Source organism: Mytilus californianus, unplaced genomic scaffold (genome assembly GCF_021869535.1).
Source record: "Mytilus californianus isolate M0D057914Y unplaced genomic scaffold, xbMytCali1.0.p SCAF_3, whole genome shotgun sequence".
Lineage (NCBI taxonomy): Eukaryota > Metazoa > Mollusca > Bivalvia > Mytilida > Mytilidae > Mytilus > Mytilus californianus.
This window is the reverse complement of record NW_026262679.1, coordinates 67,359,604-67,376,237: the sequence shown is the minus strand read 5'-3', so window position 1 is coordinate 67,376,237 and position 16,634 is coordinate 67,359,604. Positions and strand designations below refer to the sequence as shown.

The 16,634-nt window shown below is 31.9% G+C and overlaps 2 protein-coding genes across 2 annotated transcripts in view; one reads left to right on the top strand and one right to left on the bottom strand.

Annotated features, from left to right (window-relative positions):
* LOC127733162 (uncharacterized) overlaps positions 1-16,634 on the top strand; it is a 593,316-nt gene that overhangs the window by 49,756 nt on the left and 526,926 nt on the right. The window lies entirely within an intron of this gene.
* Positions 1-16,634, bottom strand: part of LOC127733112 (ras GTPase-activating-like protein IQGAP1) — a 231,346-nt gene that overhangs the window by 173,038 nt on the left and 41,674 nt on the right. Inside the window, exons 6-11 of the mRNA XM_052242397.1 lie at positions 11,948-12,015; positions 8,749-8,840; positions 7,516-7,537; positions 5,848-6,026; positions 3,300-3,384; positions 328-488 (exon numbers count right to left, since the gene is read on the bottom strand). Coding sequence (XP_052098357.1) covers positions 328-488; positions 3,300-3,384; positions 5,848-6,026; positions 7,516-7,537; positions 8,749-8,840; positions 11,948-12,015 — 607 coding nt within the window. The remainder of the gene's footprint in view (positions 1-327; positions 489-3,299; positions 3,385-5,847; positions 6,027-7,515; positions 7,538-8,748; positions 8,841-11,947; positions 12,016-16,634) is intronic.

Here is a 16,634-nt window from a genome sequence, read left to right as displayed (position 1 = left end):
AGAATGAGAAAATTGAGCTTACTTATGTCATATAAAATGTTGCTTTTGTGTAGTTTTATATTGGTCTGTCATGCTGATTTAATCCCACCAACTGATTTTTGTCTGGTTTGATTTTAATTGGACATAGTTTGTTCTAAATTGATTGAAATAAAAGTGGGAGTTTTGAGTACTCATGAACCTAGTTCATGGCTATGTTAAAGTCTTAAAATAAACAAAAATTGCATGCTGATATTTTATTATTTTATCATATCTGTTGGCTCTTGATGTCTCTTATTGCTTCTATAATAATATATTTGTATTATTAAGTGGTTTATTTTAATACTTTACCATTTTGTTATCCCTGGCCTCATCCAGATGTACTATATAAAAGTCTATATTTTCATCTTTGATGTTATGAATACCAAGATCATGTGACTTTAGCAGCTGTAGTAATAAATCTTTGTCTTTTCTTGATAAAGCATCATCAACTCTCACTAAAGCCTCAACAGCTAAAAGATAAAATCATAATTACAAAATTAAAATCTAATTGTTCAGAGAACAATTGAAGGGTTTCCATCCAAATTCACTTGGTCCGAGGACACAGTTATCGTCCTTAATTTTCGTTGTCTACAAATATAGTCCATACTCCATAGTGTGGACAGTGTATAACTTGCAAATTTTTTTCATACACTTTCCAAATTTATTTCTTTATATTTTATGCATGAAATATTAAGTAAGGGGATGAAGTTACATGTTAAAAAAAATTTGGGTGCTGAATCTTTATGTTAAGTAGTGATTTGGTCCAGTTAAAAAAGGTCAAAAACTAGTACGTCTGAAGCTGTCAAACTGAATTTTAAACCCCCTTAACATAGAATTGTCAATATTTTGAGTTAGAGCTGGTAGACTTTTCTATAATTTTGATATTATTTGTCTCAATAGTAGTACACTACACTGTAAAAATCTTTTTGAGATTGAGCAGGTGCGATTTTTTTAATTTGACTTTATTGTCTAAAAGAAATGCACTACGAAATAACTGTGTTCTTGGGCCACTTACTGTGGATTCATTTATTTTCGTGGGTACCAATTTTCGTGGATTGAGGAAAACCTGCTTTTCTGTGGATATTTGATTTCGTGGTTTTGCCAACATCTGCATATAAGTTCACCTTTACCCACGAAATCCACGAAAATTGGAAACAAACGAATAATAATGAATCCACAGTAAGATAAAAACAAAATTGGCTAAAATAGTTTGTCTGGTGTAGGATAGCTTATCTCACATTGATTCCGAAAATACAATGTTTAGGGCACTCACTTCTAGCTGACCTTTTCAAGGTCATATGTCTACTTACAGAATACAATACCCCATGGCTTCATCATGAATAAATATGAATTTATAGCAAAGGCCAAAATCTAGAATAACAAATTTAGCTTAGACCTTGACCTAAATTTCAAGGTAATAAAGGACCTCAAATCAAAAGACCCTAAGTCTCCAGTGATGTCCATGGATGAAAATTTAATGATGGAGGAACTCTAAACAGGACAAAATCCTGTGTGTCGTGATTGAAAATATTTCATTCCTACATTTCATTGCAAGTGAATAATTCATCATCAATGTTTCTTAGCTTAATTTGACAAAATTGAACCATATTGGCTGCTAAAAGGGAATTATTATTTCACTATTTCACTTTCATTAATGATTGAACAAAAAAAATCATACATTGAATTTTTTATATATCTCATAGCTAGTGCCCCTTTAAACTTGTTAAACATTTTTCTTCGTAATTGAATTTAAATTTTATTTTCTAATCTAAATTTTCATAAGCATTAGCTGAAAAGTAATGAAAAAATGCAATTAATCATCTCTCTTGATCCAGTGTTCTCTTCTTGTCAGCTGTCTCGAACAACCCGTACAAATGATTAGCTATCATTAGCCGGAAATCAGTCAGGGCTTTAAAACAGTAATCAGGAGGACCCTTTGGATTATAATACATTAGGAGTTATGTAATTACATGCAATTGATTTTAATTGCTAACAAAAATGGAAATGGCTAGCGACACAAAAGCAAATTTTGACTACACTTTTCAATCATTTTACGATTGCAGAAGATAATTTTATAATGGCAGGGATCATTTAACGATTGCTGATATAATTCAACGATGGTGGTGCACCATCATAAAACAGGTCATGGAGATCCCTGAGTCTCCTCTATATATGGTTAATGAGCTATATCACAATACAGCAAATTTTAAACATTAGAAGGGAGAAAACTCCCATTAACTGTCAATGCCCCCTTATAAACAAATTATATATGTTACGACATGTTGAAACTAACTGTTTAGTAAAAATATTTTGTCCATATCATGTAAGGTTTCTCAGATGTGATAAGCCAAAATCAAAATTTGGATCATGACCTTGACCTTGAACTCATTTTCTTTTTGGTGGACCAAGGACCTCAAATCAAAAGACCCTAGGTCTCTATCACTTATGGTTTGCCAGTTACAAATACATTTCACTTATATCAAATACAGCAGGGGGGAATACATCTCATACAGAATCTCTGTATCGCCTTGGTAAAAATTTCTCAAAATATCCTGAGGATATAACAAGCAATTTGCAAAAAAAATAATCGGTTTCTTTTATGGTTGTGAAGGAGTAGAACAGAGTGCATACGCTGAAATGTCTTTCCTGCTTATTCTTTAATCATAGTTGAAGTCAAGATCATATGAACCCTGCCAGACAGACATGTTCACCTTACAATCATTCCATTTGGCAAATATAGTTGACCTATTGCTTAATGTATCTGATAAACAGATGAAACCATGAAAAATCAACACTGACCGTTGAACCATGAAAATGAGGTCATTGTCATACGAAACTTGCCAGAGAGACATGTACACCTTACAATCATTCCATATACCAAATATAGTGACCCTATTGCTTAAGAGTACCTGAGAAATAGACCAAATCACAAAAACTAAACATTGTTCAATGAACCATGAAATAAAGGTCAAGTTCAGATGAAACCTGCCAGTCAGACATGTACACCCTACAATCATTCTAAACACCAAATTTAGTTGACCTATTGATTATAGTATCTGAGATACAGACTTGACCACCAACTAACATAAAAAAATAAGTTCTTTAAAAAAAATCTTTGTAATAAGAGTTCTTGTACGTAAACAGGTAAATATTCAAATTATTTTTTTTAGCAATTGTTAATAAATATAAAACTGCAAGAATAAACATTGATTTTCATCTTTCTCTGTAAATCTTGCATATGCTTAGAAATTTCAAATAATGCAAACTAATTCACGACTTACTGTTAATTTTATTAACATTTCCTTGAATTTCAGCTTGTGTTAGATACTCATCATAAACATCATGCTCTAAATTCTTGTCCAAACTCTGTAAAAAAAAATTAATTCAAGATAACATAATCCTTCAAAACCATTCTTTTAACTTTATGCTATAAATTTTTCAAGGGTTGTTACAGGTATGTGATTGCAAACTGAATACTCATAAATACTGATTGGGCTTTCATCTGCATTGTAATCAAAATGGTCTTTTTGAGAACTTGTTCAAGTGTAATTAACTAAACTGACAAAATGTTTTATTTTAAAATTTACAAATGTATGCAAAAGTAAAGATAAACTCATCATAGATCCCAGTTTGAGGTGTTACTTAATGAAATATTTGGTTAATATGCAACCAAATACACCCCTAAACAATCTTCAGTTAAAACTTGAAGCTATGCTGAAAATATAGCGTCTTTCCATCTCTTGGAATTATTATGTTTAATGTTTGAAATAAATGTGGATAGTGTCCACATGTGGACACAGATGATGCCCCCGCTTGCATATCATATAGTTATAAAGGGACATAACTGAAGAACAGTAAAAGTGACGCTACCCAAATTTGAACTTGATCTGAGTTTTGTGGTAATAAGCATTGTGTGTAAGTCTCATAACATTTGGTTGAGGCTAACTTAAGTAGAGAACAGAAACTAAAAATTCAGCAATTTTTCTATTTGTAAACACGCATAACTCTAGAACGGTTGTGTATAAGTTTTACAACATTTGGTTGAGACAAACTAAAAAATTCAGCAATTTTTATGTTTATAAAGGGACATAACCCTAGAATGGTAAAAGTGTTGCCACCTAATTTCGTACTTAATCTGTATTATGTAGTAATAAGCATTGTGTATAAGTTTCATAACATTTGGTTGAGGCAAACTCAAGTTAGAGAACTGAAACAAAAAAATTGTACTTGATCCTTACTGCGTTTTGTGGTAATGAATATTGTGTATAGGTTTCATAATGTTTGGCTGGGGAAAACTTCAGTTACAGAATGGAAACTAAAAAATTTTGCAATCTTTCTATTTATAAAGGGGCATAACTCAATAATGGTTAAAGTGACACTACCCAAATTCAACTTGATCTGTGTTTTATCAGTGGAAGTCAAAATTAAACATTGCATTGTATAAAGCATTGATTGTAGTTAATTCAACTATAATCATGGTCAAAGGAAGATAACTCCAATTTTAAAAATATATTATTAAACTTGATATTTAGAAGAAAATAAAAATTTTGCAATTTTCCCTTTTATAAAGGAGCATAACTCTAGATCGGTTAAAGTGACACCACCAAAATTCAAACTTGATCTGTGTTTTGTGGTAATAAGCATTGTGTATAAGTTTCATAACATTTGGTTGAGACAAACTTAAGTTAGAGAACGGAAACTAAAAATTTTGCAATATTTCCTTTTATAAAGGGGCATAACTCTAGATCGGTTAAAGTGACGCCACCAAAATTCAAACTTGATCTGTGTTTTGTGGTAATAAGCATTGTGTATAAGTTTCATAACATTTAGTTGAGGCAAACTCAAGTTAGAGAACGGAAACCAATTTCGGGACGTACGGACGGACGTACGTACAGACGGACAAGGGTAAAACTTTATGCCCCCTCCGCTACGGCGGGGGCATAAAAATTATACTAGTCAAAAAGATCAATATAGATACTGTATAAGTAAATGGTTTTACAAATTTAAATTTTGATATTTTTGGGGGGTAAGAAGTGTTATTCAATTTTTTTGCTTGTTTTTAGGGCCTTATAAAACTGACCATGGTGTCTGCTGTGCATTTTATTGAAGCTGTTTTATTATTTTTTCATCAAGCATCAAACTGTTTTAAGGGGGTTGTGATCTCTTTCAGGTATTCAGGTATACCTTGAATCATCTTCAACCACTGATCTTTCATGAATGACTGACTAAAACATCACATATGAGTATAGTTCTTACTACTTTTGAAAATTACTGAACCAGTCTGTGGCACTCACTGTAATGGTGAAAGATTTGGGCACAGAAGCGGCTACAAAATAATCATGAAGCCCATGGCCCATATTCAAACAGTTTGACCACATATAAATGGGGAATGTGTCCATGGGACACAGATGATGCCCCCCCCTTTGAATATAACATTATAAAGGGATATAACTCAAGAACTGTAAAAGTGACACAACCCAAATTTGTACTTGATCTGTGTTTTGTGGTAATAAGCATTGTGTTTCATAACATTTCGTTCTGGCAAACTAAAGTTAGAGAACGGAAACGAAAAATTCAGCAATTTTTCCATTTGTAAAGGGCATAAGTCTAGAATGGTAAAAGAGATGCCACCAAAATTGAAATTTGATCTGTGTTTTGTGTGGTAACAAGCATTGTGTATAAGTTTCATAACATTTGGTTGAGGCAAACTAAAGTTAGAGAACAGAAACCAATTTTGGGACGTACGTACAGACAGACAAGGGCATAATAAATCTTAAGATATTTATCCTGATCCATGCTAGATCCTCTACATTAAACTTGTCTACAAACCCTGTTTCTTGCTGCTTCAGCTTTAGTTTCCTTTGCTGCAAACAACAAATTTTGATATTTCTCAGCACTTTCGCCATGCAATTGAGTCAACAATGCTGAGGGGTTCTGAAGTGCTGTCATGGTTTCTTCTGAATTTTTGTTGTCTATTGCCTCATTTATTGCAATAATGGCAGCATGCACTGAAAAGAATACCATAACAAAGAGCTATTAAAATATTGTTTTTCAGATGCAACAGCTGGTTCACATGAATGAAGAGACATGTGGGGAAAACATCGATGAGATATAAACTAAACACATGAACTATAGAAAACTGAGTCCTGTTTGCACATTTTTGTGTGATGCAAAGAAACAAATGATTAATACTAATACAAACAAACCAACACATGTTCACACAGTACCATTTTTTGTACAATTTGCAACCAAGAGTTAATTTGGGATATGTTCTACAGCACACACAGATATCAAGTTTAGTTGAAATTTAAGCAATCTGAAATTTTTATATATTTTGGTGGCCATTTTAAAAATAGCTGACAATGGATAATTGTTTACATTGAGAATCAATTTGGAATAGCATATCATATTGTGGATAACAAAAGGTGTCGAGTAGAGTGAAAGGATCACTTCTCACAGACATCAATATGTATTCTGGTAACAGCAGGGGTATGTATGTATATAAGGCATTTTTTTTTACCACAATTGGAACCTCAATTATGTTATTATGTGACCTAATTTACATAATACTAAGGAATGTCAGAAGCTCAAAAATAAATAAAAAAGATAAGTATCCTTCAATGGTATGTATTAGTTTAAAATCACACTACTAACATACCAAATAATAAATTAAAGGCTAAATGTATTATTATAAATTATTGCCTACTCAATACATTAATTGTCACTGCAAGTTACAAAATCTTGCAGAAAAATACAAGTTTGGGTTTATCAATATTTCCAGTGGTCAAAGTATTAAAAGCATGGCAAAAAATCATGTTTTACTTTGACATTAAGACCATTTTTCAAATAATAATCATTTCAATATCATTGATTTTGAATAAGAAACAAATGTAATAAATAACAGGAAAGAACATGTTACTTCATTCAATTTCAAATGGGAAAAGTAATAACTTCCACTAAAAATTGCATCATAAATCCAGTTTCCATTGAAAATGAATTGGTTGGCAGATATTTAATCTAATAATATCAAAACTAAACACATATATAAATATACAATATATGTACATTGTTGGAAAATATAAAAGTTATTTGTATGAGCTTTAGAAACGGGATGAAAAAGGAGGCTCGCCAGATTTTTCTCATGTTTCGTAGCAAGTACAAATAAATTTTAAATATACAACAATGTACATATATTGTTTTTATCCTGTAATTTACACCCAGCACTTTAAGGTTTAGTTGTTTAAATTTAAATAGTTGTCTCTGATTTTCAAAAAGAATCGACATAGTTTAAACGCACACCGCAGAGAGAGCCAAAAATGAACTGTTATCCATAAAGAAATATTCACATTACCGTTTGTTCAAAATAGAAGTGGAGTTACAGGATACTTTATTTGTATAAGTACAAGTAAGAAAAAATTTGAAATAAAGATATTAAATGAAATTAAAAGAGTAATCTGCAAAAGAACCCCTTAAATAAGTAACTAAAGACAAACTTACATGCAGCATCATCAACTGTCATCTGAAATTATCCCAAAAAAAGAGTTACTGTAAATTCAGAAATGTCTGTGATGTTTATATTATTGTTAAAATTGCAAAGAGATAGGTTGCACATGAATAACAAGACCAATATTGGGTCTAGACCTCCGCCGCTGCATGCAATAGTTTGAGGTAACATGTATACTGGAGCATAACTGATCATTCCTAGACCAAATATTAAAATCATTCACTTCAAAAGGAGCCAAGAAAAGTTTTAAAAATTTTTTTTCATTATACAATGTGTGTTGCAAAATTTCTTACTATCTGCAAACAGGAAGTGGCTACACGGAAGATGTAAAAATTGCTAACTCACTACAACTTAACATTATCAAGCAGCAGATCAAATATCTAATCATTCCCTTTCAAGTTTGACGAAATTTTTCCTTCTATAATGAGTGTTGTAAAATTTTAGACAATTGGAAAACAAGAAATGGCTAAATGGCAGATGTAAATACTGCTTACTCACTACAACTCAACAATATAAAGCTGTAGACCACATTTTAAATCATTCCCTTTCATAGAAGCCAAGAAAACTTTTGATGACAGTTTTCTTTCGGAAGGACAGACAGAGTCAAGTGGTTATTAAGACCCTATTCCACCTTCGGCGACGCAGGTAAAAACACTCATTTTCAATTTTGATAGCATTTTTGTATGCAGAAATTCTAAAGTCACAATAATCAATCCTGCATTCAGCATTTATGTTCATTGTACAACAATTGCAATAATAAATGCACGCAAATTTCTGCATGTCATAATGCTTGCTTACAATAATGTATCAAACTCCCAAGTTTGAAGTGACTAGGATAATGGACAACTAATGTATTCAAAACTGATAGACATACAATATGATTCCTCTATACAGATTACCACAAACTTTGTTTTTGAGGTTGCTGGTCTCATGGTAGTGAGCTTGCCTTCAGTGCAAGAGGTCTTGGGTTCAATCCCCAGCCAGGTCAAACCAAAAACTTGAAAATCAGCACAAAACAGGATTCATTTTCATATTACATTAACATGTTCTTGTATTGAATATGCCTTTTGCCATTGGAAGATAAAGTCATCCATCATTTTCATCTTGTATATGAAGTGCCAATGAAACATTTAAATACTTTCACAGTAATGCAGATATTTTGCTAACCAACAAAGACAATAACCTCATTGAAAGTTTTCTAATTTTTTAATTTAAAGTAATTTTACCTCATTTGCAAGTATCCCCCCAATTTTACTAAATGCTGGCATTTGTATTCCATATTTTTCCAACTCTGATCTCATGGCACTTATTTCCTCTTCTGAAATTATAATAAAATGCTCCGCAGGGCGCAGCTTGATACGACCGCAGAGGTCGTACCCTGAACAGTTGGGGCAAGTATGGACACAACATTCAAGCTTGATACAGCTCTGAATTTGGATTGTGATTAAATATTTGACACAGCATAGGTTTCTGACACAGAATGAATGTGGTCTAAGAACTTAAAAATTTTAAATTGGACATTCACCTATTAGGGTCCAATATCCAAAATCTAAATACATGGTTAGATTCAGCATATCAAAGAACCCCAAGAATTCAATTTTTGAAGAAATCAAACAAAGTTTAATTTTGGACCCTTTTGACCTCAATGTGGACAAAGTTGATAACGGGGCCCAAAAATCAAAAATCTAAATACATGGTTAGATTCAGCATATCAAAGAACCCCATATATTCAATTTTTGTTGAAATCAAACAAAGTTTAATTTTGGACCCTGATTTGGACCAACTTGAAAACTGGGCCCATAATCAAAAATCTAAATACATGTTTAGATTCAGCATATCAAAGAACCCTAAGAATTCAATTTTTGTTAAAATCAAACTTAGTTTAATTTTGGACCCTTTGGACCTTATATAGACCAATTTGAAAACGGAACCAAAAATTAAGAATCTAAATACACGGTTAGATTCGGCATATCAAAGAACCCCAATAATTCAATTTTTGATGAAATCAAACAAAGTTTAATTTTGGACCCTTTGGACCTCAATGTGGACCAATTTAAAAACGGGGCCCAAAATCCAAAAACTTAATACAGGGTTAGATTCAGCATATTAAAGAACCCCAAGAATTCAAGAATAAAACCCCATTGAAATTGGTCAAGAAATAAGCAATTTATACGAAGTATCTTCTTTTGCACAATACTGTGCAATTGAATATTTCTTGCTATTGCGCAATACTGCACAATTGACAATTTCTTGCTATTGCGCAATATTGTGCTATTGGATATTTCTTGCTATTGCGCAATTCTGTGCAATTGAAGATTTCTTGCTATTGCGCAATACTGTGCAATTGAAAATTTCTTGCTATTGTGCAATACTGTGCAATTGAAAATTTCTTGCTATTGCACAATACTTATTATATAATAATTCACACATCCTGTTTGGTGTTTATCTCCTACCATATCATTATTATTTGCTTTTAAATATAAATCAGAAATAACCAACTTAAAATGGAAAATTTTAAAAGAAAAAAACCTTGTAGTACAATTTCAGAAAGATCCATACACTTTCACACAAGTTATTGTCATGAAACTAGAAAAATGCTTGTTTTTTGCCCCTTTTTTTGGCCCCTAATACCTAATATTTTGAGGCAATTACCCCCAAAATCAATCCCAGCATTCCCTTTGTGATATGGAACCTTGTGGTACAATGTCAGAGAGATCCATACACTTACACACAAGTTAAGTCTGGAAGTTACAAAAATGCTTATTTTTGGCCCCTTTTTGGCCCCTACTTCCTTAACTGTTGGTAACCATAACCCCCAAAATCAATCTCAATCTTCCTTTTGTGGTATTGAACCTTATGGTAAAATTCCATTCACTTAAACTAAAGTTAGAGTGCGAAAACCAATGTGTCTTCGGACGACGACGACAACGACGAAGCCAACGTCATACCAATATTCGACCGCAAAAATGTTTGCGGTCGTATAAAAATGTAAAATTATATATTGAAACAATTTGATTTTTGGGGACTCTGGGGCTAATGCAAAATAAGATTCTAGTTCTGGTCTTACTACTTTTTCTGTCCTGATTTCTATAAATATGTCTGAATTGCTTATCAAGTAAAAATAGGCCGTATTAGTATTAACTCTTAATAAACAATCACTACCACAAAATCAAATTGGCCCTCTACTAAAAAAATAAATGAAAACAACACGTTATAAATTTCATGTGTCTGAATCGCTTTTCTGGATTTACCTTCATCAGGAACGCTCAAAGCCAAATATATACTAAGAAATGATTTTATATCTCAATTTCAATCTGTTAATAACATTCGTTGTTTACTGGTTCTACATCATTGTTTTCAACATCCAATAACACTTAAGTTCATCAAAATTCATTTAGAGCAATAAGTACAATCACTCATGTAAAGGTTGCTTTAAATTGGGTCAATCTTTGAAACAAAAGTTAAAATTATTAGCAAAAATTGTCATTTTAGACCAAAAACTGAAAGGAATTTTTAGTCTCGGTCATGCAACTTGATAGCAGATCTTGTACTGCTAATCAATAAGTCAAGTCTCCATTTAAGGACAATAACTTGTATACAGATTCAATAGATTATTTCAGTAATAATGGTATTTGTGGAGATCTAGATCTTGTATTGATGATAATTTTTTATGTTTACATTTTCTGCCTATCTATTATATTAATAAAGTTAATATGCAATAATGTTTAAATTGGTAAAAAAATCCACAAAGAAGGACAATAACTCCTAAAATAGATGAAAACTGTCACTTTTGATTATAAATTTTCCCTGAAAAACATAATTTTTAATTTAAAACACAATTAAAACAAAATTTTACCATTATATTGATTTAATGTTTATCAACTTCAAATTTAAAGTGAAAAAGATAGAACATAACCATGGAAATTAACTGTTTTGGACAATCAAGAAGTGTTTACAATCAGGTGGTGCATAATGTCTGAATGATGCAAGGAAATTACATGGTTACAACATCAAATTACCAGACTATATTGCTCAGTTTACCATCGCTGCGATATAGCCTTTTTGTGCTGATGTGGCATAAAGCAATCATCAATCAATCAATCAATTTTCAGTTTACCTGTTTTAAAACATTTTTTTTTGTAAACAAAAGTCAAAAATAAACTTTTGTAGGTAAAAATATGATTGATAGTAACAGGCCATTTCAACATGACCTCTTATGGTTTATCTTATCTTACACTCTGGGACAAGCAAATCAAAAATGGCAGAGCAAAAATCAGATTGACCCGAAAGGGTTTGAAAATATGCATTTCACTTCACAGCTGGTAAACCAAGATAATGCTTACATGTATAATACCAAAGAGCTGTATATTGCAGATACTAAAAAAAATACTGTTTTCTCATGTGCACCTGTTTTCCAGACCTCACCTGTAAACTGTACTTTTCCATAAAGATCTTGTATCTGTGGAGCAATTCCTAATTTGAAGCAGAACAAACTGAAAAATAAAATAGAACAAATAAAGCATGCAGTACAATTCATCATCAAAGGTAATATATGATAACAATATGTACATTGTCCAAAAAGTTGTCTTCAGAAACCTTGCATAATAATTGAATAGTTATGGACATGATGGAAATAAGAATAAATCTGAGTGTGAAAAGGAATAAAATGGAATAATATTTGAGAAATAAACTTAATAAAGTTAGGCAAGTGTAAAAAGAAGGTTGGAGTAACTGTTAGTTTGCCTCATAAATATAAGAAACAATTTCAAAAAGAATGATTGATGTCCATTACTTTATAGTTTACTTAGCTGTCAATCAACCAATTAACCTTCAAATTGTTTCTAATATTTAATTGGTTTGCATCTAAATAATTTGATCAATAAATGATTTAAACTGATTGAATGATAAAACTAATAAATAGCTGTGCCATGAGCGCATGATATGCACATCACCCTTTTAGCTTGCCTTTATGCTTTAAATGAATTTATATGATCAACTAGAAATACTGTGAGCACTGCTCAAATAGAACACCCTCCCCCCTGGTGTCACTTACCTGCATCTTCAACAATAGACATTTTTTGGTAAAAATCATCAAGAAAAGGCAATAACTCTACAATTTCAGTCATGTTGAAGTATATGTAGATCTTGTCCTGCTGATCATTTTTGCTTTTTAAAGTTTCTATCTACATTTGTATCTAATACATTTTTCAAGATAATAGGCAAAAACTAAAAAAATAAAAATGGTAAACACATCTTCAAAGGGAAATAACTGAAAAAACAAGTCGACTAAAGATTTCAGCTATGATGGCTTATTTGTAGATCTTGTCTCGCTGATAATTTTTGCTATATACAGTTTCTATCTATCTTTTATAGTTTTCAAAATAATATGCAATAAATGTGGATAGTGTCCACATGTGGACACAGATGATGCCCCCGCTTGCATATCATATAGTTATACAGGGACATAACTCAAGAACGGTAAAAGTGACGCTACCCAAATTTGAACTTGATCTGAGTTTTGTGGTAATAAGCATTGTGTGTAAGTCTCATAACATTTGGTTGAGGCTAACTTAAGTAGAGAACAGAAACTAAAAATTCAGCAATTTTTCTATTTGTAAACACGCATAACTCTAGAACGGTTGTGTATAAGTTTTACAACATTTGGTGGAGACAAACTAAAAAATTCAGCAATTTTTATGTTTATAAAGGGACATAACTCTAGAATGGTAAAAGTGTTGCCACCTTATTTCGTACTTAATCTGTATTATGTAGTAATAAGCATTGTGTATAAGTTTCATAACATTTGGTTGAGGCAAACTCAAGTTAGAGAACTGAAACAAAAAAATTATACTTGATCCTTACTGAGTTTTGTGGTAATGAATATTGTGTATAGGTTTCATAATGTTTGACTGGGGAAAACTTCAGTTACAGAATAAACACTAAAAAATTTTGCAATCTTTCTATTTATAAAGGGGCATAACTCAATAATGGTTAAAGTGACACTACCCAAATTCAACTTGATCTGTGTTTTATCAGTGGAAGTCAGAATTAAACATTGCATTGTATAAAGCAATGATTGTAGTTGATTCAACTATAATCATGGTCAAAGGAAGATAACTCCAATTTTAAAAATATATTATATAAACTTGATATTTAGAAGAAAATAAAAATTTTGCAATTTTTCCTTTTATAAAGGGGCATAACTCTAGATCGGTTAAAGTGACACCACCAAAATTCAAACTTGATCTGTGTTTTGTGGTAATAAGCATTGTGTATAAGTTTCATAACATTTGGTTGAGGCAAACTTAAGTTAGAGAACGGAAACTAAAAATTTTGCAATATTTCCTTTTATAAAGGGGCATAACTCTAGATCGGTTAAAGTGACGCCACCAAAATTCAAACTTGATCTGTGTTTTGTGGTAATAAGCATTGTGTATAAGTTTCATAACATTTGGTTGAGGCAAACTGAAGTTAGAGAACGGAAACCAATTTCGGGACGTACGGACGGACGTACAGACGGACAAGGGTAAAACTTAAGCCCCCTCTGCTACGACGGGATTTCAGTCATGTTTGACTTATTTGTAGATCTTGATTTGTTGATAATTTTTGCTTCAAAAAGTTTCTTTCTATCTATTATAGTTTTCAAGATATGCGGCAAAAATGCAAAAAATTGGTAAAAATCATCATTAAAGAGCAATAACTCCAACAATAATGGAGTTCCAACAGAATATATAAACTTAAGTAAAAACTCCTTTAATTGTTGCTCTTTAATGATGATTTTTACCAATTTTTTGCATTTTTGCCGCATATCTTGAAAACTATAATAGATAGAAAGAAACTTGAGTACCAATAAGTCGTCTGATAATATCAGCCATCTTGACTTATTTGTAGATCTTGTCAAAAAATTTATAAATATGAAATTTAAGGGCGATAACTCCAATATAAGGTGTCTGACAGTTTAGACTTAAATGAACAGCAGGTAGATCTCAACATTCTAAACAATTCTGCTCCAGTCAGATTTTCTCTTTTCATAATGGTTTTCAAGATGATAGACAAAACTTGCATTTTACCCTGATGTTCTATTTTTAGCAATGAAGACTTTTGTAAAAGTTGACAGACAACAATAACGACAGACGACAGACGCCAAGTGATGAGAAAAGCTCACTTTGCCTTGTGGCCAGGTGAGCTTAAGACATGCACACATAGTGGTACCCATTGACACTATTAAACATGAATAATTTGGCACTATAAAGGCTACCTCAAGTTTAACTAAGCTTCTGGCCTCGATATCTGAACAAATAAAATTCTATAACCATCCAAAGTGTGTAAATAGACAATTTCCTACGATTTTTCCACGAATAAAGTTCCATAACTCTGCACTGTTTGACCAGAAATTTATGAATAAAACCTAAAGGGAGCTTATTTCAATAGATATAAACAAGTCACCAAATTTTCATGAAAACTGTTCAAAGCTATTTTGAGTAATGGTCTGAAAACGGGAAAATCACCACTATTTTATGAACGAAGTCCCAATACTCCAAAACATGAAATCAGAATTTTTTTTAAATCAAAAGGGATCTTATGTCAATATATATAAAAACAATTCACCAAAATTTCATGAAAATTGCTAAAAGCATTTTTGAGTTATAGTCAGAGAGCTGGAAAATCCCTAATTTTTTTATGAATAAAATCCCATAACTCAGAAAACTTAAAATCTAAAATTTATAAAAATCAAAAGGGAGCTTATGTCAATAGATATAAACAATTCACCAAAGTTTCATGAAAATTTATGAGGTATTGACCGAAGTGTTGGCGACGGACCGAATGACTGACAGACGGATGGACAGACAAGGGTATACCATTTTAGGTTATGAGCAAAAAAAAATTGAAAAGAAGTCCACACATGTGCACAGGTGTAAAATTTAATAATGCATTCACAAGCTTTCAAAATTATGAATAATATAATTTATACTATCTATCTTAAGTTCATTTTAAGTATTTACTTGATGAAATAACGTGGGGAGAACAACTTGATGCTTGACAAAATACACAGATTTTAGTTAATCAGTCTCTGTTAGTACCTGAGAAGTGGACAAGCACATAGAAATCTTATATTATGGAGCTAAAAATCAAAACCATTCAAAAATCTTATATGATACATGTACGCATCACTTTACTGCACATCCCTCCAAGATGCATCTGCACACCAAATTATATGGATGTAGATTTTCTACTTTCTGAGAACTGTATCATATGTGATTTAGAAACATGCTGGCCCACTGTGCATCATATGTGTTTTACAATCAAGACATACTTGCAGGGCAACCAACAAAATACTGTTCACTAATTAAAATATAAGGAGTACAATGCTATGCAGTGGGAGAAATATGCAACACATTTTCAATAAAACTAACCATCATTTTAAGACTATAAAACGAGGTGTTCACTGATTGCCTAATAGACAACTATCCAACAGAGTCCAAATGAAGCAGGTTTAAGCAACTTTAGTTTGCTAATATCCAACTCTATTAGCATTGTAAAACATTTTCCTAACAAACCAGTGTTCTCCCCAGACCGATATGACGCTGCGGTGCCGCAGCGCCTTCATAATATTTTTGTAGATCCCGCAGCGTCTTAATTTGCCACTGTCCCATAATACTTGATCCCGCAGCGTGTTAATTTTCACATTTTCATTATAAATGTTGGTTAAAATTGTCAAGTTACTGATCACCGCTGATGGGTCGGTCAGTGTTACGCAATAACTGATAATAAGTTTTACCTGAGCCACGCTTATCTCAATCTTATCGGACTATGTTATCAGGTAATAGCGTAAATGATCATCAAGAAGATAGATATTTTTTGAAGAAAATTAAAAATTTTAAAAACTTCAGTGCAGAAATTGAAGAAATAGATCGCAAATACATTGTATTTACGCATCGTGTGTGTGATCACTTGACCATTTATATAACGAATTTTTTCATTAGTCGAGAAGAAGAATCTATTTAAACACGACCAATGAACGTGTTGAATACACATGATAAATTTGAATACACATTGCTAAAGATATTTACGATGAAAACTATGAATGAAAGTATTAGTAGTAAAAAAATTA